The following is a 27,264-nucleotide window of genomic DNA, read 5'->3' on the forward strand; positions in this document are numbered from 1 at the left end:
TGCAGAGTGTAGCATGTAGAGTGTAGCGTGTAGAATGTAGAGTGTAGCATGTAGCGTATAGCATATAGGATGTAGAGTGTAGTGTGTAGCGTGTAGAGTGTAACATGTAGCATGTAGCGTGTCGTCACCGAGGTTCCGTAGCCACAAAGGACAAAGAGCCGGCGCACGTGTGTCACATTTAGATTTATTGGGTCATGGATGTCGTTACAAACAGGTGCACATAAGAAAGAGTCAGGCCCGGCGTCGTCCTCCCAACGTCTACCTGAGTTTCGGCCTCCGTCCCCCCACGTCCACGTCCACGCGGCGTTCGCACACGTCCACGCGTTGGTCGCACACATCCGACCACGCGGAGAAACGGCTCTAGTCTAAGCTCCGGCCTGTGGGCGATGCTACGGTACAACATCATGGTGACAGTTTTGGCAAATACAAGCTACAACTTTTTTTGCCCTACCGTTTTTACGAGATACAAAAAAGTTTCTTCGCCCGACGCGCCGAGGATTTCGCTCGGTCTTTTCGTAAATAAATCTGAACTAAATCTCAATACGATAAGTCTTTAGTATTGCTCTTGCTACGTTGGAAAAATAGAAAAAGTCTCTTCTGGATATCGAGCGGTGGGCGGGGTTTGAGTCTTCATGGCTATAGTTCAATAGTCCTTATGTGCTTTCGGAGGTCAAAGGTTGCCACATGCACATGCTCGACGAGACATCACACGCTTTCTTCACGTCATCTAATCCAGGCCAGTGGTTCTCAAACTCTGGGACGCGGACATCCACCAAAATAACCCGAAAAGTCCTGATTTTGTGCTATTTTCTTTCAAACTAGTACAAAAAAAGTTATCTACATTAATCAAAATGACCTAAAAGGGAATTTTTTCCACGGAGACGAGCAGCTGATGCCGCCATGTTACAGGTCAGAGCTGTGGAGAGGCGAGTTGTTTGTTCATGGTATTTTCTGAGCAATAAAAACATCTTTAGTTGAATAATTGCAAGAGATAAATTCAGTGCCGCAGTGTGGAACATTCCAGGCGACGCAGTAACATCTCCATGGAGACGAGCCAGAAAAGTGACCGTACATTGTGCACCTTTAAGTTCAGAATATTGGTCTTAATTTCCGTAGTTTTAACGCAAAATTTAGAATAATTGACTTCCTAGTCCTGGTTTATTTGTGTATCATTTTGACTGAATTTGAGGAGAGTTTGAGGTATAATAACACGCAAAGATTATCAGTAGAATCGAGGCAGAAAAGGTTTCAAAGGTTTGTCATCTGGACACCGAAGACAAAACGTCTCTCATCTCGAAGTCCTTTGAAAGACTGAGCGACTAAAACGAAAATAATCTAGGTCTAAAACGCATCCAAGACCAAGTCGAAACTGCTCAACTCAAGAGTTCATGCCAGTTTTAGAGCCTTTCTTTGCATGCCAATTCCCTGCATTGTTCGTCCGCTCCTTCTGCTCTAAGTGCGGTTTGCCAATCTGATGCCACCTCTGATCGCCACGACGACACAGGATCTACAAAGAGATTCTATTTAGGTCAGCGGCGGTTTAAACCAAGACTTCAGCTACGGTTTTGTCCTGGTTTACGTTTATCTTAATTGTCGAGGAAAACACACTTTCGCTCGTTTGAGAACCACCAGTCTAGATGTCTTCGGCGGCGGCCATCTTGTCCTCCCCCACTCCCTGAGCGTCTATGTCCACCTTGGTATCCGCGGTGACGTCCTCCTCGGCCCCCGCCAAAGAGGTCTCTGTGTCGGGGCCTTCGAAAGACTCTCCTCCCAGGTCGCTCAGTTTGATGTAGCCCTTACTGTTCGTGCGCTCGAGCCGGGGGCAGCTGAACCGCCTCGCCCGCTCGCCGTGCCGACCCGCCGTGACCGACAGGCTGCACCGCCGCACCAGCCGCGGCGGCTCCGACGACTCCTCCCCCGACAGAGAGTTCAGCGAGAGCCGCGATCCCGTCGTTGTCGCATCCGCGGGACAAGAGGACGGCGGGGGGAAGAGCTGGGTCCAGTTCTCGTGCGCCGCCCCCTGCTGTCGATCGGACATCGGCAAAGCTACAGAAACGCCGTCCTCGTCGTCCTTGTGGTTGGGTTGCTCCGACGACGTATCCAGATCGGTCGCCTGCGTCTCCTCCGTTTGGCTGATATCGACGTCGTCCTCGTTGCTCTGCGATTCGGTGGCGGTTTCGATGACGACCTCCTCCTGGGAACGCGCCTTCTCCGCCGCCGCCGCCGCCGCCGCCCTCTCGGACTCCTCCACCTCGCAATTGTTGAGCTTGATCACCGGCAACGTAAAAGCGTTGACCGACGAGGCGACAATGGACGTCGGGTCCCACGGTTTAGGCTGCGGCGTTGTGTCCGAGCTATTGCTGTAGTCTTTGTAGATGCTGTAAACCGTGTCGGTGAAAGTCTGCACGTCCCTCGACCAGCTGCGGGGCCGTTCGACGAGCGAGGGGCGCCTGAAAACCTCGTCGCTGCCGAGCTCGCCCTGGAAACCGAGTCCGGTGGACGGCCACGAACTTCTGGTCAGCTTTGCGGGGTGCGAGCTGGACGGCCCCTCCGCGCTCCTCGCTTGCGTGTAATTCACCAAACCGTTGAGCGGCGAGTACTCCTTCGCCCGGATGCTGTGCAAGTCGATCACCGTCGAGTAGATGTCGCGCAGGTTGATGATTTTGGTTTTCTTGTCGCGGTTTTCGTGGAGAACGGCGTTGGCGCAGATGAAGAGGAAAATCCCGATCCCCATCACGAGCGGCCCGAACACTTTGAGATTGTCGGAATATAAGTAGTTATCCAGGAAGTCGCATAGAAATCCACAGTGCGGCCCCGGGACGCGAGTGCTGCTGTCGTTGGCGCGGCTCGTGACGTTGAACAACGGCCGCTTCTCGCCGGTGACGTTGGCAGAAGTGCCGTGGTTCTTGGCGTAGCTCCGATAGAACATCCCGGTGCGCCGCCTCTCCTGGTACTCCTGCTGGTTTTGACTGGGCCAGTATCCCAGCACGGCCATGGACACGCCCACCAGCAGCACCAGGATGCCCACGGCGGCGACGAGACCCGCCGGCGAGCACAGGTTCAGCTTCCCTTTCACCACCACCACGTCGTTCTTCTTCTTCTTCTTGGCTTTCCGCTTGCGCTTGTTCTCGGCGCGGTTCTTGGCGCGCAGGGAGTCCTGGCGCCGGTTCATGCGCAGGAGCCCGCCGGTGGCTATCATGGTGGCAGATGCAAGTCGTCACTCAATCTGAAAGGGAAGCGTAAAACGAAGAGGGAAGAGGGTTAGACGAGGATTCAAGAGATGTCAGTGGGCGATTGCGCTTAATCTGGATTCACGGTGCGTTTGAGGCCGTACGGCGAACTATTTGCCTGACCAGCCGTTCCCAACACGTTTTGACAAACTACTTATCAAAACCATGTGTGGGTCTGAGAGCAGAGACAGAACCAATCACATAAACCCAGAAGTGACGCAAAAAACGCGACATGCTTAATCGGATATTACGTAGCCCATGTCAACAAGGCGTGTCCCGCGTTATCCGTCCTGAACGCAGAAAATGTCTCCTGAATCACGATGACGCCCTTCGTATAACTGCATCTAACGCACGTTCATCACGGCGAGTAGAGCGGACTTTCCTCATCGTTCAAACCGAAGTAGAGCAGAAGTAAACACTCGGTCACGAGGCGGGTCACGAGCCGGGTCAGGAGTCGGGTCACGAGCCGGGTCACGAGCCGGGTCAGGAGCCGGGTCGGCCATCTTGAATGTTTTGGAACGGTGGTGAAAAGAGCTACTTCCGTATCTCAGTGACGTGTTAAAACCTCCGCCTGTGATTGGTCGGTAAATGGACGACCGACGACTTCATTGGCTCTGACTCGGGTTCCAGACCCTTACGCATTCGAACAGAATGTGGGCGGGGCTGGCGGGTCAGGCAGGCAAACTACAGTATCAACACAATACCTCCAACGACAACTGTAGTGTTTCTATTTTGCTTTTAAAACTCCGTCTGTACTTCCAATAATACAGCTTGCGTTTTCTTCCTGTATTTGTTTAGAACCTTTTCAAGATGAATCAGTGGAAAAATATAAACTTTTGCCCGTTCTTGCGCTGCAATATCTAAAGTACAAGGTGAATTCACAGTGTTTGTTGCGTGTTTGTTGTTTTCTGCGACACGAGAGCTTCTTATGCTGGAGTCAAACGAGGCAAAAAGAAACAGATACAAACAAAGTATTTACAGTTAGAGAAAATAGAGCATCAACTACAATGGATTAAACGAGGTGGAATTAAGGCAAATAAACAGATCAAATGAATGTGCTATGAATTACATGATAATCCAATGCTTTTCAGACTTTTTCAAACGTTGCACACCGTTCGACGCATCATATTTCGAGGAATTGACTGAAATTATGACAAAAACTGGACTAAATCAAGTCAATAAATCCGTATGTTGTAAAGCAGCGATTAAAGGATGAATTTAAATTGCCTTTAAGTAAATAAAACACAAATTATATCACATTTTTCAAACGTCTGGTTTTCTTCGGCGACGGCGAGCGACTTCTTGTGGCGATACGAACGAAGGCGATTATCAACGTGCCAAGGCTGCAATTTCACCCTCATTTCCTCCACAAACAACCAAAACGGGGCTAAACAAGGGCTAAAACAGGACCAAAACAGGGCTAAACCAGGGCTAAAACAGTACCAAAACAGGGCTAAACCAGAGCTAAAACAGGACCAAAACTGGGCTAAACCAAGGCTAAAACAGTACCAAAACAGGGCTAAACCAGAGCTAAAACAGGACCAAAACTGGGCTAAACCAGAGCTAAAACAGGACCAAAACTGGGCTAAACCAGGGCCAAAACAGGACCAAAACGGGGCTAAACCAAGGCTAAACCAGGACCAAAACGGGGCTAAACCAGGGCTAAAACAGAACAAAACAGGGCTAAACCAGGGCTAAACCAGGACCAAAACAGGGCTAAACCAGGGCTAAAACAGAAACAAAATGGGGCGAAACCAAGGCTAACACAGGACCAAAACGGGGCTAAACCAGGGCTAAAACAGAACAAAACAGGGCTAAACCAGGGCTAAACCAGGACCAAAACATGGCTAAACCAGGGCTAAACCAAGATCAAAACAGGGTTAAACCAGAGCGAAACCAGGGATAAACCAGGACCAAAACAGGGCTAAAAAAGGACCAAAACGGGGCTAAACCAAGGCTAAAACAGAACCAAAACAAGCCTAAACCAAGGCTAAAACAGAACCAAAACAAGGCTAAACCAAAGTCCTGTCTTACTCTGTGTAAATACGCTGCTGTTGAGATCTGCACAAACATTTTCTGACATACGCAGTTTGTCAGTTTTTCAGTCTTTTTGTCAATCCTTTTTTAAATCTAAAATGTGAACGGAATCTTACTATTGAAAGACACATTGCAAATCTAATCTCAATTCTTGTCACAGAAAAACTGCAATTAGATATGTTTCCCCCAAATCAATCAGCTCCAAATTCTTGTCTTACAACTACAGATCAAGATGGAAATGGTGCAAAAGCAACTCTCGGTTTAAAAGCCGTTATTGAAATGTATTTGATGAATAAAGGCACATTTCAGTTCTGCTAAACCTCTTCAGGGCGTGACAGATTCAGCACGACATGAAACGTGCTCTGGACAGAAAATAATCTTTACCAAACTGTTGCTACGGACAACAAAGAACAGACAAAGAATATAGATGACCTGTGCAATACTAAAATGTGGGGAGTTGCTGTAGTACGTAAAGAAGACGCACAGAATTATACTTTTGTCTGCTTAATAGGAGGACATTACGAAACACCTGGATCATTATTTTACATTTTCTGACATGTTAAAATGTAAAACTGATTTAAAATGACTGATAAAAGAAGAAAAAAATAGACTTTCGCTTAAAAACTGGCCGATAACGACAAGACTCTGTGTTGCCGCTTCCAGCCAGCGAATCACCTACAAGTGGATTATTTGATCTCATTTGTATCACACAAGACTTTTCAGAGCGACGTGGTCTCGAATGCAGATTCACGATCACTCCGACGTGCGTGAATGAGCCCGAATACAACTCTGAGTAAATGAGACGGGAAAACAACCATAACAGTGTCAACGGCTTCTATCAAAATCAATCCAGCGCAACACGTCTCCTTTAAACGTGTGTTTTCGGCGCTGTAAATGTGATGGAACTGTTGCTCTTTCTTTTTGGCATCTGTTGGGTGGGAGTATGTTGGACCTGCCGCTGACAGGCTCTTACACACTTATCCTGCATTTTGACCCCTTTTAAAACCCTCACTATCATCTGCTGCCTAACAAGTGTCCTTATGCGCTCCATTAGGGCGCTATATAAAACCTGTTGGGCCGTCATAAAACCATAAATGTACATTCTTAATGCAGCCTCTGGTTCTGTTTCCAGGGAACAACGAGAGGGAAGAGAAGAGGAGCAGAGCGAGGGAGGAAGGAGGAAGAGAAGAAGAGCAGAGCGAGGGAGGAAGGAGGAAGAGAAGAGGAGCAGAGCGAGGGAGGAAGGGAGGAAGAAAAGAGGGAGGAAGAGGAGCAGAGCGAGGGTGGAGGGAGGAAGAGAAGAGGAGCAGAGCGAGGGAGGAAGGAGGTAGAGAAGAGGAGCAGAGCGAGGGAGGAAGGAGGAAGAGAAGAGGAGCAGAGCGAGGGAGGAAGGGAGGAAGAGAAGAGGAGCAGAGCGAGGGAGGAAGGAGGAAGAGAAGAGGAGCAGAGCCAGAGAGGAGGGAGGAAGAGAAGAGGGAGGAAGAGGAGCAGAGCGAAGGAGGAGGAGGGAAGAGAAGAGGAGCAGAGCCAGAGAGGAGGGAGGAAGAGAGGAGGAGCAGAGCGAGGGAGGAGGGAGGAAGAGAAGAGGAGCAGAGCGAGGGAGGAAGGAGGAAGAGAAGAGGAGCAGAGCGAGGGAGGAGGGAGGAAGAGAAGAGGAGCAGAGCGAGGGAGGAAGGAGGAAGAGAAGAGGAGCAGAGCGAGGGAGGAAGGAGGAAGAGAAGAGGAGCAGAGCGAGGGAGGAGGGAGGAAGAGAGGAAACAGGACCAAAACGGGGCTAAAACAGGACCAAAACGGGGCTAAACCAGGGCTAAAACAGGACTAAAATAGGACCATAACGGGCCAAAACCAGGGCTAAACCAGGACCAAAACAGGGCTGAAATTGAACCAAACCGGGGCTAAAGCAGGGCTAAAACAGGGCTAAACCAGGCCTTAATACAGAGCCAAACCGGGCTAAAGCAGGGCTAAAACAAAACCAAAACTGGGCTAAACCAGGACCAAAATGGGGCTAAACCAGGACCAAAGTTTCAGGTTCAGTTTAAAGCGCCCCCTACAGGTCGGACTACTCACTGAACTAAAATGGAGTTAAGATAAATATCTTATTAATTAACACTTTGCTTAAAGAAACTAAAAATTCATCCCAGATTAGCTATTTTTTAAGTTTATAATTGTACTTCCTGTTTGTAATTGATGACATCACACTAGGAAATAACCCAGCAACCATTGGACAAAAACATCATATAATGTCAAAGAAATAGAAATATAGGAGAGTGCCATTATTTTGTTGAATGAATGTTTAGAGTGTCCAAAAATGTGTTTTTTAATGTAAATTATGCACGTTTGACGGGAACGAGTGTCCTTAGTGTGATGTCACTTCCTGTCATTTTCGACAGATTCTTCAACATTTTCTCCACAAATACTTCGATTCGATTGGTGTAAAACTATAATGTAAATGTACAATAGGTATAAAGTCAAAATTTATATAGCAAAAGCTGGTCTTTCCTTTGTGATTGTGTTTAATTTTTACGTTGCTTTTCATCATGATCATTTACACACAAATGTAAACCCTTTTTGAGCGTTATAGCTTTAAGAAAACCCTCCCGCATTATGTTATTGGAGACAATCGAAGACCGCAGTGATTTATTGGCGCTCAGTGTTTCAGCAGAATGTTCTCATCAACGTCTGAAAACAATAGGCGAGAGTCACGATTTATGTCCAGAGCGAGATGCCATTGTTCAGAGGATTGTCTCCTCTTCGCTCCCACTGGCACCGTCACACTGCACTTTATGTATTGTCCCCGACCGCCAAGAAATTCAGTTTAATATGATGGACTTTCTTTTCCGTTCTGTAGGTTTTAAGAAAAGTCTAGAGTCAGCGAGAAATTTGTTCTCACTTTGCACAAACAACCGTCGAAATTCAGACTCAACCGGAACCGAACCTGGAACTAAATGTGGACTAGACTCGGACTAAACCAGGACAAGAACGGGCCCCAAAACCAGGTCTACATCGGGACTAAACTTGGCCCCAAACCAGGACTAAACTGGGCTCCAAACCAGGACAAGAACGGGCCCCAAAACCAGGTCTACATCGGGACTAAACTGGGCTCCAAACCAGGACTAAACTGGGCTCCAAACCATGACTACAGGACTAGAACTGGCCCCAAAGCCAGGTCTTACATCGGGACTAAACTGGGCTCCGAACCAGGACAAGAACGGGCCCCAAAACCAGGTCTACATCGGGACTAAACTGGGCTCCAAACCAGGACTAAACTGGGCTCCAAACCATGACTACAGGACTAGAACTGGCCCCAAAGCCAGGTCTTACATCGGGACTAAACTGGGCTCCGAACCAGGACAAGAACGGGCCCCAAAACCAGGTCTACATCGGGACTAAACTGGGCTCCGAACCAGGACAAGAACGGGCCCCAAAACCAGGTCTACATCGGGACTAAACTGGGCTCCGAACCAGGACAAGAACGGGCCCCAAAGCCAGGTCTTACATCGGGACTAAACTGGGCTCCAAACCAGGACTAAACTGGGCTCCAAACCAGGACTACAGGACTAGAACTGGCCCCAAAGCCAGGTCTTACATCGGGACTAAACTGGGCTCCGAACGAGGACAAGAACGGGCCCCAAAGCCAGGTCTACATCGGGACCAAACTGGGATCCGAACCAGGACAAGAACGGGCCCCAAAGCCAGGTCTACATCGGGACCAAACTGGGCTCCGAACCAGGACAAGAACGGGCCCCAAAGCCAGGTCTACATCGGGACCAAACTGGGCTCTGAACCACGACTAGAACGGGCCCCAAAGCCAGGTCTACATCGGGAGCAAACTGGGCTCTGAACCAGGACTAGAACAGGCCCCAAAGCCAGGTCTACATCGGGACCAAACTGGGCTCTGAACAAGGACTAGAACGGGCCCAAAGCCAGGTCTACATCAGGACTAAACTGGGCTCCAAACCAAGACTACAGGACTAGAACTGGCCCCAAAGCCAGGTCTACATCGGGACCAAACTGGGCTCTGAACCAGGACAAGAACGGGCCCCAAAGCCAGGTCTACATCGGGACCAAACTGGGCTCTGAACCAGGACCAAACAGTGATGGCAGCGAACGCAGCGCGAGTTGAATATTTCAGTGTTTTACGTAACCGCGAGGTTTGAATAAAACATCCGACACTTTCAGCTTAAATCAAGTGAACTTAAAGGGAAATCAAACCCAACGACTCTTTGTTTCGTCAGAACGCGTCAAAATCAACTGTGAACAACCGACATCTGCAATAAATCAATCACTAACACGATTTTCTTTGAATATTTTACTTGACAAACTGTGAACTCTGAGTGAAAAATGCTTCTCTTTTGAAAAAAAATACTCACTGCTTTTAGTTTTCTCACTGTTATTTTGATCACAACTAGATTTATGTTTTAAAATAAAGAGTTTAGGAGCGTTAACATTTGGGAGAAGTCCGAAATATGAACTTATAAAGTAATATTAATGCATTTCAGAACAGGTTTGCTCTAAAAACAAAGGATAGTTAGTCTCTGTAGAGGACGTTCTATCACCTGGAAAACTGTTTTTGTTTCATGTTGAGTCAAAGGGACAATTTACCACTCAAAAAAACTCAACAATCAAGTGAAAAAACAAATTTGGTCCGAGATCGAGGGAAACAGAAGCAGAAGCATCAGCATCAGCATCAGCATCATCAGCAGCAGCAGCATCATCAGCAGCAGCAGCAGCAGCAGCAGCAGCAGCAGCAGCAGCAGCAGAAGCAGCAGCAGCAGCAGAAGCAGCAGCAGCAGCAGCAGCAGAAGCAGCAGCAGCAGCAGCAGCAGCAGCAGCAGCAGCAGCAGCAGCAGCAGCAGGAGCAGCAGCAGCAGCATTAGCGGCAGCAGCAGAAGCAGCAGATGCAGCAGCAGCAGCAGCAGCAGCAGCAGCTTCAGCAGCAGCAGCAGCAGCAGAAGCAGCAGCAGCAGATGCAGCAGCAGCAGATGCAGCGGCAGCAGCAGCAGCATCAGCGGCAGCAGAAGCAGCAGCAGCAGATGCAGCAGCAGCAGCAGCAGCAGAAGCAGCGGCAGCAGCAGCAGTATCAGCGGCAGCAGAAGCAGCATCAGCGGCAGCAGAAGCAGCGGCAGCAGCAGCAGCATCAGCGGCAGCAGAAGCAGCAGCAGCAGCAGCAGCAGCGGCAGCAGCAGCAGCTTCAGCAGCAGCAGCAGAAGCAGCAGATGCAGCAGCAGCAGCAGCAGCAGCGGCAGCAGCAGATGCAGCAGATTGTGCCTCATCGTTTCCTCAAAAACGACACTAAATACAACATTTTGATTTGACAAATAATCCAACTCAACGTGCAGTTTCAAGCAGGGTTTTTACTAAGTGATGCAGAACATTAGATAAGATTTAAAAAAAACACAATAAAATTAGGTATTGATACTGAAAAAAACACAAAAATACATCAGTAAATATTTGACCTCGGCGAAAATTACAAAAATGATAGTTTTAATTGGAGATGACGTTCTCAATATTCAAATTTAACATAAATATTATCCATCCTCTAGTCCAGACCTATTCCAGAAAAAAAACTAAAATTGTAAGATTTTTATTATTTTTTTAACTGTAGTATAAAAGAACTTTGTGCCTTTTCTTTTTAAATGTATTCTTTAAAAGTCATTTTGTGCAGAAGTTATTACTGTTATTACTGCCACAGTCACATGAAAATCTGATTATTATCTGATTTCTCGGCCTTTTAAGATCATTTAAATTTGTATTTCTTCATTTGTTTAACCTTCGTTTAACCAGGTAAGAACCATTGAGATCGAGACCTCTTTCTCAAGGTCGACCTGAGGAGCTAAATCTGACGTGAGTAATTAAAGGATGAAGAAATCAGACGGTTTCGCTGTTTCACGTTTCATTTTCAGTCATTTATCTTAAAATAAATCAGACCATAAACAGATTTTGAATGTGCTCGTAACAGCAGCCAATATCAGGCCTTTTCCTTGTACTCATTCGACTCATTTTGATACAGTTTCATGTTTGTTCTATTCAGATCTTCAGAATTACGGTCATTTCTTGGTGTTTGAGCCTGGATCCTTCTGCGGAGGAGGAACTAAAGTTGACCTTCTGCTTCTGTCACTTTCTAAATCATCAGCATATTTAGTGACATAAAGATAAAGTCCAAACAGCGGCGTAACTCGGTACTAAAGGTCTTTTCTGCAAATCCTTGGTCCAGACGACGACCTCGGAAACCTTTTCTGTCCCAAAACCCCCTGATGGACGAGAGCGGGATTACATGGTCAGCAGATCGTTTCTCAACACTAATTGCTGAGTAGAGATCAGTGACACTATTGAACAACTGTGGAAGAGAATCTGGATTATGTCCGAGTTTAGACGTGATTTAGTCCTGTTTTAGTCACTTCTGTCCTGGATTAGTTTAAGGTTTAGTCCGTTCCTTCTTTGTTACATTTTACCGCAGGAAGTAGCAGATTGTCGGTTATATTTTTGAAAAGTGGCTACGTGACTTTCGAGAACTCGACACGTGTCACTTGGGGTCTTAATCTTTCAAATAATTACAATTGTGATTAGGTTTAAAGCTCATTCAAGTTGATTTAGAAAAATACGCCCCCATTAAACTGGAAAAATTGAGAAAATATTTAGATCTGAACTGCTAAACCAATACACGGATCATACGCATTACAGAGTGTGGAAGTCTAAACTACAAGATAAACTACACGTTTTATGCAAAATTAAAACAAAATACATAATCATTTCCTGTCTAAGGTTTAGTTCTACTTCAGTTCCTGTTGTGTTTCTACGTGTAAGAATTCACTTGGAACATTTTGTTTAAAAGGTTTTGCCGGTTGAATTCTCGGCCCTCTTGATTTGGTCCTGACGTTATTTCGATTATTTAGACTTGGTTTTGTCTTAATCCTCGTCATTGTCATCCCGGTTTAGTTTCTGTTAAACCCGAGTTAAAAGACAAATATCATGCATGATTTGTGCTGTTATTGGCCTTTAAACGTGCTCTTGAGCACATTTTCTTCTTATTTTTAGAACAAAACAAAACAAATCCCTTCTTGTCTCTCTGGCTTTTCCCACGCTAGCAACTAAACTTTAGGCTCCATCTACTGGCGGCAGAGGGAATTACACGGGCGACACAAACAAATACTGGCTTTTCCCTGACGTGCTAATGCAGCCACGTTCTAATGCAGTTGTTCTGATCTGGATTTCACGGCAGAAATAAGTCATGAGTCAGTTCTAAATCACGAGATGCCAAACTTTAGGCACTAAAGAGCACGTTTAAAGCCCAATAACGCCACAAATAATGCATAATACTTGTCCTTTAAACGCGGTGACAGATTCCGGACGAACGTTTCATTTTCCAGATTTTTCTCTTCCTTTTCTTTTCCTTTTGCCTTTCACGCTCTGGTTTTCTTCCAGATTTAGACTTACATATCGCGTCTAGTACACGGTGTTGGCGGCGCCTTCCTCTGTGCGCTCGGTCGGCGTGAGTGGCGTGCGGGGGGGAACGTGCCCGCCGGCGGTCTGTCTGGACGCATTACGCCGCCTTCGCCTGACGCGGCCCGGACACACGGAGCGGCGGGCGCGGCGTTCTCCGCTGTCGGCTCGAGCTCGGCGTCTCCTCGACACGCGCTCGCCCACGTCAGGCGCTCGCCCACGTCAGGCACTCGCCCACGTCAGGTGACGGGGAAAACAAACATGGAACGGGCGACGGACAATACTTGGAGCTTTGTTATTTGACTTTCCTGGTTTCATAAAGGGTCAATACAAAAAACAAATCCCTTCTTGTCTCTCTGGCTTTTCCCACGCTAAGAACTAAACTTTGGGCTCCATCTACTGGCGGCAGAGGGAATTACATTAACACAAAGGCGGACAATTCTTGGAGCTTTGTTAATTGACTGAGCATTTGTGGGACTTTGTAGGTCAATATTACAACTTATGAAACAAATTCAAAATAACAGTTACAGTTTAACAATACAAATGAATGTATATGTTTATAAGAAGAAGATATAAAATGTACTTGAAAATCTAAATTTTTTGACTATTTTCTTTTACTAATTTCTAATTTCTTTCTAATATTTGACAAAAAAGGACATTGAAACACATAAGACACAACTTATACAACATAAAAGGCAAACAGACACTTTTTGACATTAATAAACATCTTTTAACATAAACGAGCATCGCTTCTTGAGATTTGCTTTTTTTTACATGGACAAATAACATTTACAGACATTAACAAACAATAGCACTTGCAGTCTCTAGCAGTAGTAGCAATAGTTGAGTTATCTTTCAATTTAAATACTTTTTTTTGAGACTATCCCTCATTAGGGCGGCAAATAAAGATTATTTTATAAGGCGACAAGTCAAACAATCATTTTTATTGTACATTGAAGCGTTTTAAATACATTATCAACCAAATAAAGGTTGAACTATGGTGCGTTAAGGCTTCTTGATAGAGAAAATGATTGTTTATTGATGAAAATGAGAAATGATTGATGTTTATTCCACTACAATTGTAATTCTGAGGCTTATTGCTTAAGATCACGTGCAGCTGAGCGTTCATGTTGCGGCGCTAATGCTCATGCCTAATTTACTCAAGCTTATAATGCAATATAAAAGTCATTCATCTTAATAAACTCTCTTTCCTCCTGTCCAAACTGGCTGGTGTCAGATATGATGAGACTCGGCGGTTCATTCCGTGCCAAACGCTGAGTAAACATCGAGCTTTTATGTCTATGTTTTCATGATTTGTGTTTGTTGTCCAGGGATCATCCATCACCTCATCATAACGTCATCATTCTGTGCCTTTAATACTTAACATTTACAAGAACAATTAGCTTGATTGATTGTCCAGTCCAGCGGGAGACAGACGCTTTTCAACAGTCCATCAGTCCTTCGCTCTTGAGTCCTGCTGTTTGGGGCGGACCCAACGACGCCGCGGCAACGCATTTGTACCGACCGCGTCTCCGATCACGGTCGCCATAAGACGCTGGGGGAACGAGATGGAGCGTCTTGCCCAAGGACACGAGGAGATGAAACGAGGATTATTTTATCGCTTTCACAATCAGACAGAAACATAACAGGCTGCGTGTTTTTGCACTGTCACTATTGCTCAAAGGCACAAAGGCAGGGTGTGGTTTTAGGGGATCAAACTGTCAAACCGCCGCAACTGGGAATAAAGTGTTTCTTGCCATATTTGGTCGTTTCCATGGAGATCGAGGTGAGACGAGGGACATTCAATAATATATCACAACAGTGCTGTTTAGGAGATACACAACATTCAAATATTGAGTATATTATCTGTAGTCAAAGAAATATATATTATGGGAAGCTGCCAGGAACGTTTGAAATAAGAGTCAATATTTTTGGACTTTTGGGGGTTAATTTTGGAGTTTGTCGATGTGTTATTATCTGATACTTGACTTCTAACAAACACATTTATGGACACATTTTTGCACATTACTCATTGATTGTAAGAGTGTTGTCATCAAAATATATGTTAAAAAAAATGTAGATAACGTATTTTCTGGAGTATAAGTCGCACCAGGCAAAAAATGCATAATAGAGAAGAAAAAAACATATATAAGTTGCACTGGAGTATGAAATGCGGTTGCAAGTGTGAAAATAACAAATAATGTCACATATAAGTCACTCCGGAGAATAAGTATAAGTATATAAGTATAAGTATATAGTGAAAATATAAGTATAAGTCGCACCCCGGCCAAAACTATGAAAAAAGGTGCGACAGGTCCGGAAAATACGGTATACATTTTTTGTCGATGTGTTCTTGCCAGTATGGCGATGGGTACATTACAGGTCAGATCTGTGGAGCGTGTCCTTATTTGCTTGCTTTACTTTGGCGTGAGCTCTGAAGTTGCTTTATAATTGAATTTAGTCTTGGAACTGATTTCCCGATGAATACGTGCCAAAAGTCTGAAAACGATCACTTCAGTTTCACTTTCTGAGAATAAACTGTGTGAAATAGTCAAAATGAGATAAATCTACATTTAAACTGAGCACGACACAGCGACAAGTTTCATGAAAGATGTGGAAAAACCAGACCAAATCCAGCAGTGAGAGACAGAAATGTGTGTTTTTGGTGGTAAATGGTGAATACTTGCAAGATAGATATTTTACAATACAAAACTGGGACGACTTTTGTCACAATACTAACATTTCAAAAACTCTATGTCGATACTAAGGAAAAGGCTTTTTACTCTATATCAATTTCGATACCACAACGACAATAAAAGGCAAATCTTTCAACACAAAATAATTAAACACTAAAACACGTCTGTATTTAGCATTGGTACTTTATTGATGAGTAACAATACTTTTGACAACCATGGAAACAAACAGGTTGTGCAGGACTTCAGGTTTGAGCTCACTTTGACTTTGAGTTGGAGATATTTTCTGGTTCTGTTTTACACGGACTAGGAAGAGGACCAAACCCAGGACTGAGTCAGGACCAAACCAAGATGAGCGTAAACGTAGACTACAAAACAAATAAGCAAATCTTCCTTTATGATAAACACAGTTTACATTTGATAGTATTCAGAACACAGTTACACATCGTGGTATTTCCTCATGTATTTCGGGCTTCAAACTGCACAGTATTCGTAAGAAAGAGTGTAAACACAGCGAACATAATCAATGTTTTCTTCCCAAATCAATGACAAATGAATGGAACAGGAAGTGCAACAAACAGAACGATGTTTTTTAAACTCTATAATATAATATAACTCGATGGATAAATATTCTACGTATTCAGAATCCGCTGTAGATGATGATGTATAATGTAGAAACATAAACATGGAATCAGAACTAACCCAGGACTGAACCAGGACTGAACCCGGACTGAACCAGGACTGAACCAGGACTGAACCAGGACTGAACCCGGACTGAAACTGGACTGAACCCGGACTGAACTGACTAAAACTGGACCAAATCAGGTTAAATCCAGATTAGTTCAGGCCCAAATATCGTCAGGACCGAACCAAGACGTCAACAAGCCGCTTTACCAGGAAGAAAAGTACAACGTGCGGCTCTGAAACCGTAGATCGCAGATGAAGTTTAATCCTCCACTTGGATGACCACGATCCCGATTTAAGATGTGGAGGTGGACCCCAGTTTGATTTCCGCTCTTCCACAGTTTGCGACGTCAGCACTGATCTCTCCACTCCACGAGAAACAATTTGAGAGAAACGACCTTGAACGATAACGCGCTGTGGGTGTAATTCCGCGTTCGTCCACCGGTGGTATTCGGCGCAGACGGTTTCCGAGGTCGTCGCTGTGTTGTTTTTTTTGCAGTCGAGATCTAATCGAAAAGATAATAATTAAGCTCCCGAACCTTTATCTTCACGGCGCTAATTATGCAAGAATGATTTCCAAAGTGACAGCCACATATGGTCAAATTGCGTTATCGTTTTCATCGCTTTATTGCATTAAGGCGCCGCACATCTGGGTCCTGAATCTCACTGGGACTTTCCTGGTTAAATAAAGGTTAAATGAGAATAAACAAAAGCAGGTCCCAAAAGCAACAACTATAGTGTGTTAGGCAGGATTCACAGGAGACAAAATGAGCTTGTATTTTGTTTTTCTTTAGAATAAAACTTGATAATCTTGTAGTTTAGACTTCTACAAAGGCATGCGTATGATTCCTATATAGGTTTAGCAGTTCAGATTTAAGTCTTTTCTCAGTGTTTTATGTTCCTCGGACGTGTTTAAACGGGGCGTATTTTGCTAAATCAACTTGAATGAGCTTTAAACCTAATCACAACTGTAATTATTTGAAAGATTAAGACTCAGAGTGCTACGTGTAGAGTTCTAAAACATCACGTAGCCACTTTCCAAAAAAATAACCAACAATTTGCTACTGTAAAATGTAACAATGAAGAGGCGGAGCTTATCAGTTCTGCAGTTTTTAACAAAAAGTCAATGGCCATGTTTATATTATTAAGTCGTTTTGGCTCAATATTACGATTTACAATCAACTAAATCAAATAAAAATGATCATCTACTTATGTTATTGTTCTAAATTAAATACCTGAAAAGAGCCTTGACATCTTATTTAAAACGTGCACTTTGAACAGAATCTACATTCATTAATGTAAGCTTTTTAGATCATCAATTGGTCCGAGTCTGGTAACACAGAGAGGACATACATAAAGAGAGAAATCCAGTTCAACCTTCAGGCTTAATGTTATACAAGAGGTGTCAAGATTATCTGCTTGATCGTCCATTTATTAATCATGAGCTCTAATAAGACACATTTTAGACAATTAATTAAGTAATTTCAGTTCAATATACTCAACAGAACAAAAGGAAACCTAAATATAGCGTTTTTTTTTATCTGGCTTTTTGTTCAAATTGACTTTATCATTCAGAATGTTTGATTTCACGAAGCTGCACACCTAAAAGTAATGGTGATCTGTCCGACAATGTGAATGAAAAGAAATCAAAGGACATTTATTATCCATTATGTTGTTTGTCAGTGACCTTTAAACATGCTCTTCGGTGGCTTTACTTTTACGGAAGCTTAGAACGAGTTTGCCGATGATTTTTGGACTTCAAAACAGCACAGGAGATCGCGGAGCTCCACCTTAGACGTTACAACGCTGGTAAATTTGAAACAGAGTGTTTTCTGAGGCTCAGAGAGAGACAGCCTCGTAAACAGGATAAATGAAACAAGCGTGAAAGAAGCTGAGTACAAATCCAGGAATGTTTTTGATGCGTTTTTGATCAAAAACATAAATTTCCCATAATGTGTGTCCTTCACGGTTTGATCTGCAAAAATTGTGAATAATTGTTAAATCATTATGTTTCTTCTCACAATAATCGCGACACTGAAATACGATATCGTTCTATCTCGACGTTCCCACATTGCCGTACAAAAGTTGTAGTTTTCACACGCGTACTTAAACATAAAACATAATATGTACGACGTCATAAACCTCTTAACACATTTGTACGGCCTCTTTAGTTGTATTTTCAGAGCAAACTCCCACTGCAAAGCCTCAAATGTGGCCGTGATGATCTCGTTTTGGCTCTAACCAGTTGCAGCGCTGCAGTCAGCGTTATACTGCGGTGTCAGTGCTGCTGGGGAGGCACATTTTGGGCAGATTTACCCAGAGAGTTTGGCTTAGCGCTTTAATTTGGCCCCTGCTGTCGCTTGTTTCGACCGTGTCCTTTTGCTGCGGCGCAAGTGAGACATCAAAACCATAATCCACTCGACGGCGGTTTAAGTGCGCTGGCATTTTGGGAGCGAGCTGGTATAAATGTGTCGCGGGCGCTGGAGACCCTGCGCTGCACCCGTCACGCCCGTTACTGTCTCTCCCTCGTGTTTGGCTTCAGAGGTCGAATGATTTTGCATAATAATCTCACGCTCTCGACTAATTTCAGGTCCTCGGTCACCGCGACGTGCATAAATCTGCTGTTTGGTTTTTCCTCCAGGCGCAAACTCTGACCTCAGCGTTTTCTGACCCGTTTAGTCACAGTTTCTCTTCTGTTCTTGTACAAAACAATCTGCAGACTTAAATGTGCATCGTGTCACTTTTCTGGTGCCGCAAATGACAAGAATGCATGTTTTTTAATGTATATACAGTATTTCCCGGACTATAAATTGCACCAGCCAAAAAATGCATAATAATAGTGCATAAAAGAAAAAAACATATATAAGTCGCACTGGAGTATGAAATGCAGTTGCGAGTGTGAAAATAACAAATAATATAGCCGCAAGCGGCAATGATCGGCCCTCGCCACGCCGCCGCCACGCCGCAAGAGGAGGGGGTGCTAACGCGCCCCAATTGTCCTTTTGTTACATCTACTGCTGAATCTGTGACGCTGTCACATCTTCTCCCCTTTGTTTTACCATCAAAAAGCAATTTTATTTTGAATTCTTGGCAAAATGTGCGGCTTTGCCGCACAGACACCGTGACTCTTAGAATAAAAATGTGGATAACTTTTGATGGTCCACCCCTGAAGATGAGTCTCACCAAATTTCAGGTTAATATGTCTAACGCCCTAAGAGGAGTTCGTGAAAGTCTAAAGTGTTCTGGCGATTTCCCCATTGGAATGACATGGAAGGTTTCGGTCATCGTTACGGCAAAGCCATAACAATTATGACATGGGTCTCATTGACTTTTTTGATGGGGATGCCAAAATTGAGTTGTGTGTCAAATTTCATATAATTTCGCAAAACTAAATATTTAACCTCCATATAAAATCTGTAGGGGGCGCTGTGGCTCCAAATTAATTTATTTCACTTCAAGTAGGTTTAGGGCAAAGAGTTTAACAACTGATTCTAATTTGACGCAATTCTGACTTTATCTGCGCAAACGGCAGAAATGTTAAATTTGGGAGATTTCTGAAATTCTTGCTACAGTTTGCGGCTTTGCCGCACAGAGACCGTGACAGGTATCAATGTAATTTGGATAACTTTTGATGTCCCACTCCTCAGTAGCATTTTCACCAAATTTCAGCTTTTTAGGGCCACCGCCCTGGGAGGAGTTCGTAAAAGTACGACTTTTGGAAAAACTCCGAAGTCATGTTTAGCCATTTTTGAAGCAATATGGCCGACATTTGGTTGGGCGGACGGCATTGCCGTAATAATATTTTTTACTTCTCTTGTCACCATCTACCTCTGCGCCAAATTTCATGATTCTACGATCAGATTTTTTTTGGGTCATTTCCCATCTCTCAATGCATTTTTGGTACATTTGGGGGCGCTGACGCGCCAATTTTTTAATTTTATTTTTTTTAATTTTAGCCAGAATGTAGAGAGGCACGATTTTTAGAGGTGTGCTAATTTTTGTGACTTTTCGTCAATGTTCACTGGGTGAAAAATCGGGGGGGTTGGTCCCGAGAAGAAGAAGAAGAAAGAAAGAATAATATTCCGATGTGAAAACAATGTTTCCCATTTTTCAAATATCATAAACTATACATTTTCGGAAAGCGCTCGCGCTTTCCTACCTCATGGTGTGGGTCCCTGGTCACTGACTGGTACTTTCTTTAATTTTGAGTGGGCTCCGCCCACTTTGTGTTTTTGGCCCTCTATACAGTAATAATGTTAAATTTTTGCATTACATGCTTATATGCACGGAACATGCAAGAGATGGGGAACGTATTCGTGAGCTACTTAGCGCAAATGAGTGCTTTATATGGGGATGACGACCGCTTCAATTTAAAGTGCTCGTTTAGTGTGTACTTTTGCACGGGCTTCGCCCGTTTACAACGGTAAAGTTCCATTTTCCTACTACTAAAAAAATTGGCGCGTCAGCGCCCCCAAATGTACCAAAAATGCATTGAGAGATGGGAAATGACCCCAAAAAAATCTGATCGTAGAATCATGAAATTTGGCGCAGAGGTAGATGGTGACAAGAGAAGTAAAAAATATTATTACGGCAACGCCGTCCGCCCAACCAAATGTCGGCCATATTGCTTCAATATGTTTTTCCAAACGTCGTACTTTTACGAACTCCTCCCAGGGCGTTGGCCCTAAAAAGCTGAAATTTGGTGAAAATGCTACTGAGGAGTGGGACATCAAAAGTTATCCAAATTACATTGATACCTCTCACGGTCTCTGTGCGGCAAAGCCGCAAACTGTAGCAAGAATTTCAGAAATCTCCCAAATTTAACATTTCTGCCGTTTCCGCAGATAAAGTCCGAATTGCGTCAAATTAGAATCAGTTGTTAAACTCTTTGCCCTAAACCTACTTGAAGTGAAATAAATTCATTTGGCGCCACAGCGCCCCCTACAGATTTTATATGGAGGTTAAATGTTTAGTTTTGCGAAATTATATGAAATTTGACACACAACTCAATTTTGGCATCCCCATCAAAAAAGTCAATGAGACCCATGTCATAATTGTTATGGCGTTGCCGTAACGATGACCGAAACCTTTCATGTTATTCCAATGGGGAAATCGCCAGAACATGTTTACACTTTAGACTTTCACAAACTCCTCCCAGGGCGTCAGCCCTATTAACCTGAAATTTGGTGAGACTCATCATCAGGACCATCAAAAGTTATCCACATTTTCATTCAAAGAGTCACGGTGTCTGTGCGGCAAAGCTGCACATTTTGCCAAGAATTCAAAATAAAATAGCTTTTTGATGGTAAAACAAAGGGGAGAAGATGTGACAGCGTCACAGATTCAGCAGTAGGCGTAATAAAAGGACAATTGGGGCGCGTTAGCGCCCCCTCCTCTTGCGGCGTGGCGGCGGTGTGGCGGCGGCGTGGCGAGGGCCGATCATTGCCGCTTGCGGCTATATTTTTTATCTTGTTATTGAATTTGTTTCATGTGTTTTCTGGCTTCTGTGTGCATCCTGATGTTTGCTAATATTTGCTGATGTGTTTTGGCAAAATTACATAGTGCAGCTTTACACATTTCCTTTATCTACATTTCATTATTCTATTTGCGATTTTCCGATTGCAAAGTACTTCCTGTGATTTGAAACATTTGACCTTTAGTAACAGTTTTAGATCATGAGCTTTATACAAACACACGGAAACATTCGGTAAAAACTCCTGTAAGTTTGTGAAAATGTATCTCCAATCGTCTAAAAAAAGAAGGTTTTATTATCATTGTGGTTTTAAAATCAGTAAAATAAAGCATCAAATCAATTCCTCTAATATCATGACAACACTATGTCCATTTTAACCTCGAACATTTACATTTATGACCATTTTAACACGGTCAGACAAACAAAACTGGCCCTCGTCCTCATCTCCTCTCGTTCTCTCGCTCTGAACATTATCTCCACGACATCTCCCGTGCCCCGCCCCCCGCTCCGGTGACATCCGATCCCTCGCCCAGCTGGAACGACCACCTGTGCGGCGCCCGCTCCCCGTTTGAACGCGGCACATTATTGTAACAGTATCGCCTGTGAGAAATCGTGTGTCAGCGACTTTCCTGCGGCTCCCGTTGGGTCACGTCCAAGTCTCTGCAACGCCGAAGAAACGACTGCAGATAAAACAATAACGCGGCTATTTAAAGTCCAGGTAAATGAGCTCACGCTGGGAAACGGCACGAAACAAGGAGCAGAAAAAAGAGCAGTTTAAGATAAATGTTACAGATTAAAGTGCCGCTGACAGTTTGGACCGCTAATTTAACTAACATGCAATTAAGATAAATAGATTTAGCAAAAAAAATTGATACATAGCTCATTTTTTAGGATTATAATTTCACTTCCTGTTTGTAATCGATGACATCACACTAGGAAATTACTCAGCAAACACTGGGCCAAAACTCATCTAATGTCACTTTTTAAAAATTTGACAAATACAAACATATGAGAGCGACTTTATTTTATTAAATTCAATGTTAAGAGGGTCAAAAAAGCGGTTTCTTTGTGTAAATTCTGCATAAACTTTGAAAGGAGTGAGTGTCCCTGGTGTGATGTCACTTCCTGTCATTTTCTACAGATTGTTCTATTTTCTCCACAAAAAACAACTCGATTTGTGTAAAACTATAATTTATACGTACAACAGGTACAACTACACCAAATGCAGTCAAAATGAGAAAATTGTAAAAACCTGTCACACGTCACTTTAAAGGACACATTTGAGTGATATTGTCCTTTAAACATCTTCAGTGCCTTTACTTTGGCATTTCCTGTTTTAGAACTTAAATTAGAACCACACACGACTCTCTAACAGTCAGGCGCTCGGTGTGGCTGCCGAGGGAATTACAATGGGAAAATAAACAAAAGCCAGCTTGGCCCCGACCTGCTAATGTAAGCACGCTGGGGGTGTCAATAATAATAATAATCATGATTATTCAGGTCACAATGTAATAAGAGCAAAAAGTAATGCTAAATGCAAAATGTTGTTTTTAAAGATTCACTAAATGTAAAGTACTTTTTTATATTGGTAGTAGAAAAAGCTTCAGTTGTAGTCATCTGGACTCAGTTAGAAAAAAAAAAAATATATATATATATATATATATATAATATATATTTTTTCTGACTGAGTCCAGATGACTACAACTGAAGCTTTTTCTACTATGGAACACGCCTGGACAAATGAGGGATTACACCGACTTTTTATATTGGTGTTTTTGTTATTGTCATTCATTTTATTTTATCGTTCAGAAAGATTGATTTTGTAAAGCTGGTCTTAAACGTGAGGAATAGGAATATTTATTTATTTGTTTGTTTGTGTATGTATGTATGCATGTATGTAGGTCTGTATGTATTTATTTATTTATTGAGACAGGGACAGTGCACAGTATAGATTAATCTTGACAGGAGAGATGCTTTGTATCAGGGTCAGTGAGTGAGTCTCATCTCTTTTTCTGGGGAGGAGCCTGGGGAGGAAAACGTGGTACCAGGAGGAAACCAACGCAAACACGGGAAGAACATGCAAACTCCACACAAAAAGGCCCCGCGCCAATCGGGAATCGATCCCTAGTCAAAGTTCTTCTTCAAAAGTCTGAACTCTGCTCCAAACCACGCTTTTACTGAAAGTTGATTGGTTCTTGATTAAAAAAAAAACTCAAATTGTATTAATTGCCCTCTCCAGGTGGGTGGGGTGTCCTTGCCCCAAGTGGAGGAGTTCAAGTATCTTGGGGTCTTGTTCACGAGTGAGGGAAGGATGGAGCGTGAGATCAACAGGCGGATCGGTGCAGCGGCTGCAGTGATGCAGTCGCTGCATCGGACCGTTGTGGTAAAGAGGGAGCTGAGCCGAAAGGCAAAGCTCTCTATTTACCGGTCGGTCTACGTTCCTACCCTCACCTATGGTCATGAGCTTTGGGTAGTGACCGAAAGAACAAGATCACGGATACAAGCGGTCGAAATGAGTTTCCTCCGCCGTGTGGCTGGGCGCTCCCTTAGAGATAAGGTGAGGAGCTCAGCCACACGGGGGGAGCTGGGAGTAGAGCCGCTGCTCCTCCAGCTGAGGTGGCTCGGGCATCTGTTCCGGATGCCTCCTGGGCGCCTCCCTCGGGAGGTGTTTCAAGCATGTCCCACCGGGAAGAGTCTCTCGGCTGGCCTGGGAACGCCTCGGGATCCCCCCGGAGGAGTTAGAGGAAGTGTCTGGGGAGAGGAAGTCTGGGAGTCCCTGGTTAGACTGCTGCCCCCGCGACCCGGCCCCGGATAAAGCGGCAGAAAATGGATGGACGTATTAATTGTCCAGCCCTATTTAACCCCTTCTATGTTATTTTTAGCATCTTTGACAGCGTCTAAGCGCATTAGAGCGACTCTTCATGACCCTTTGTAACAGATCCATGTGTGATCCTCGGCTCTACACGCTCCGTTCACCGCACGAGCTGAAGAAAAACAAGGATCCTCTGATTATTCTCTCCCTCTCACTGCGTTGGTAAAGTGCTGATTGCGCCTGTCGTAGTATTTCATCGGACTAATCACGTTTAATTGTGTGTGACTTGGCGCTGGCATTCATGAATAAGTTAGTACGCTTTCAGACGCTGCAGTTAACAAAAGGTGGGGCTAAATGTGTAGGAAAACATTAGAGGAGATAATAGAAGTAGCGTATTTATTTTTGTCTGGACTCTAATTATCAGCTGATTAAAACATCAAGTTAACTTTTGTACCTGGAGAAGATGTTGACATGTTAATGGGTGAGTCCAGTAACTGAGCATTTTTACTATAAACCAGACACATTTCAGGCAAACTTTCATGTGTAATTGTCATAAAAGGTAAGACTCAAGATGCAAAACTGCTAAATAATACTTCAAAGAATATAATGACAAGAACAAAAGGGGTTAAAAATCGGAAATCTCCAAATGCAAGACTAAAAATGAATTTACAAGCAACAGGGCAACAGAACAACAAAGGACAAGGAGAAACATGGAACAGCCGGCAATCAACAGGAAGTCAAAGTAAAAAACAAGCTCACAAGAGACAGGTCAAGGCAAAACACAGAGGACATGAACATGGTAGAACTAATAAGAAGCAAATTTAAGCTCATTTGTCCTAAAACGACTGACTGAAATGAGCCCAAATTCAAACCAAAGCTGTTTCTGAACTCTTTGGAGAACAAACAAATGTCTGGACTCTTTATGAAGCGAGTTTGGTCCCTCAAACCTCATTTACTCTAATTCTGCTGTAAACATTAGGCGGAGCGGAGCTGATGGTCTCATTGACACTAGTTGTTGGCATTTGTTGGGTTTGACAATTCCTCTTTAAAAGCTAAAGCCAATTTCACTAAAAATCTGATTTAGGGACTTGTGGAATCCATTTAAAAGCCCTATAATGTGAATTTAAGGCAATTTTGTGGGTTTGGAGTGCAAAGAGATCCTAATTCATCCCAGTGTTACAGCTTTCTGTTTATGTTTAAATGTCCAGCAGCTTTTTCTCAGATAGAGGACAAAAAGGAATGAATTCAGAAAAGACATGGAAAAGAAAGAAATACAACAAACAACAACAAAACAACAACAAACTATACCATATATGTCTGACTAGCCCGTGCAGGGACCATGTGGAAGCACATTCATCTGATAAAAAGAGAAGCTGTTTTCCAGGTTTAGAGCAAAGCAATTTAGTAGCAAATAATATTTCAATTTCAAAGTAACAGGACAAAATGTGGCTCATATTTCAAATACAAGCCAAAACATGACTGTATCCTTGCCTTATGCAAATGTTTCTCTGGAGAGATGGCATTTCTACTTCTTAAATCGAGTCCGTATTTAACCTTCTTTAGTCTCTCAGTTCAACAAATAAGTAGTTACATTCTCTCGCGGCTAAATAACTGGCCTGTTGCTAAATATCAAATCATTTCCTCCAAGTCACAGCCAAACAACGTCACGCAGACGTCTCAAACCGCCCCGCGATCACTCGTTTAGCGCCTTTCAGACGCGCCTCGTCACTGTTCCCGCTGACACGACGACACCGAGGCGCAAGAGGCAAGTGCCAATAACCGGAGCGCCCGAGCCGACGGTGTGGGCGGAGCCGGGAGAGCGCGGAGCCGCGGCGTGGAGCGGCGGCGAGCGCGTGTCTCTGTCCGCGGTGCTGAACGGATGGAGTCGGATCGGAGAGGGCGCGGGTCCGATGAGCGGGGGGGGCGGGTCAGATAAGCGGGAGGGGCGGGTCCGATGAACGGGGGGGGGCGGGTCAGATGAGCGGGAGGGGCGAGTCCAATGAGCGGAGGGGGTCCGATGAGCGGGGGGGGGGGGGGCGCCGCTGTGACATGATGAATGGAGTGTTGACATTACGGAGCATCTGTTTCCCTTCCGTTGGCTGGAGAGGCCGTGAAGCGCGTGCGTCTGCGTGAGTGAAAGTGCTCTGAACAGGGCCAGGCACGTGCTGAGACAGGGCTAAAACCAGGTACAAATCCAGGACTGAACCTGGACCAAACCAGGTCAAAATGTACAACTGTGGCATAAATCGAGATAATTGAACAGAGTTTGGACAAAAACATGCCTGACCAGGACTGAACCAGGACTAAAGCTGATCCAAATCTACAAAGCGCGTCCAAACCAAAGTGAGCAAAAGTAAAAACAGGTCTGAATACAAGACGGAACCAGGACTAAACCGGGTTAAAAATGTGCAAACAAAGTCTAAACCAAGAAAGGTGAATATAATCAAATAAGGTCAAAAACACATATGAAAACAGGACTAATCAAAGCCTAAACCAGGTCTAAAGCAGGTCTAAATCTACAACAAATACATCAAGAAGAGTGAACAAACCTAGGACAAACAAATGTCTGAACTATAGGACTAAACCAGGACTAAACCAGGTCTGAATAGGACTGATCCTAGACTGATCCAGGGTTTGACCAGGTCCAAATCAACAAACCACGTCTAAAAGTAAACACAGCTATAAAACAGGTCTAAATCTATCTCTGAACTTCAACTAAATCAACCAACCAAATCAACAATATTCACCTCGAAACCAAGAACAAGAACTAAAACAGAACTTGGACTGAACCAGGTCTAAATCAGGTGCGAACCCATTTTGGTCCAGATGTAGACTTGGACCTGGTCTCGTCCATGTTTAGTTCCGGGTTTAGTCTTTATTCTAACGTAGTGTGAA

General features: G+C 44.0%; 1 protein-coding gene across 1 annotated transcript in view; it reads right to left on the reverse strand.

Moving 5' to 3' along the window:
- Positions 1 to 1,568: 1,568 nt before the first annotated feature.
- Positions 1,569 to 27,264, reverse strand: part of LOC140356019 (transmembrane protein 200C-like) — a 27,885-nt gene continuing 2,189 nt past the window's right edge. Inside the window, exon 2 of the mRNA XM_072440709.1 lies at positions 1,569 to 3,226. Coding sequence (XP_072296810.1) covers positions 1,634 to 3,199 — 1,566 coding nt within the window. The 5' untranslated portion in view covers positions 3,200 to 3,226 and the 3' untranslated portion in view covers positions 1,569 to 1,633. The remainder of the gene's footprint in view (positions 3,227 to 27,264) is intronic.

The sequence above is a fragment of the Eucyclogobius newberryi genome, unplaced genomic scaffold, assembly GCF_026437365.1.
Source record: "Eucyclogobius newberryi isolate DKJ021-1_F unplaced genomic scaffold, fEucNew1.0.hap1 SCAF_12, whole genome shotgun sequence".
Lineage (NCBI taxonomy): Eukaryota > Metazoa > Chordata > Actinopteri > Gobiiformes > Gobiidae > Eucyclogobius > Eucyclogobius newberryi.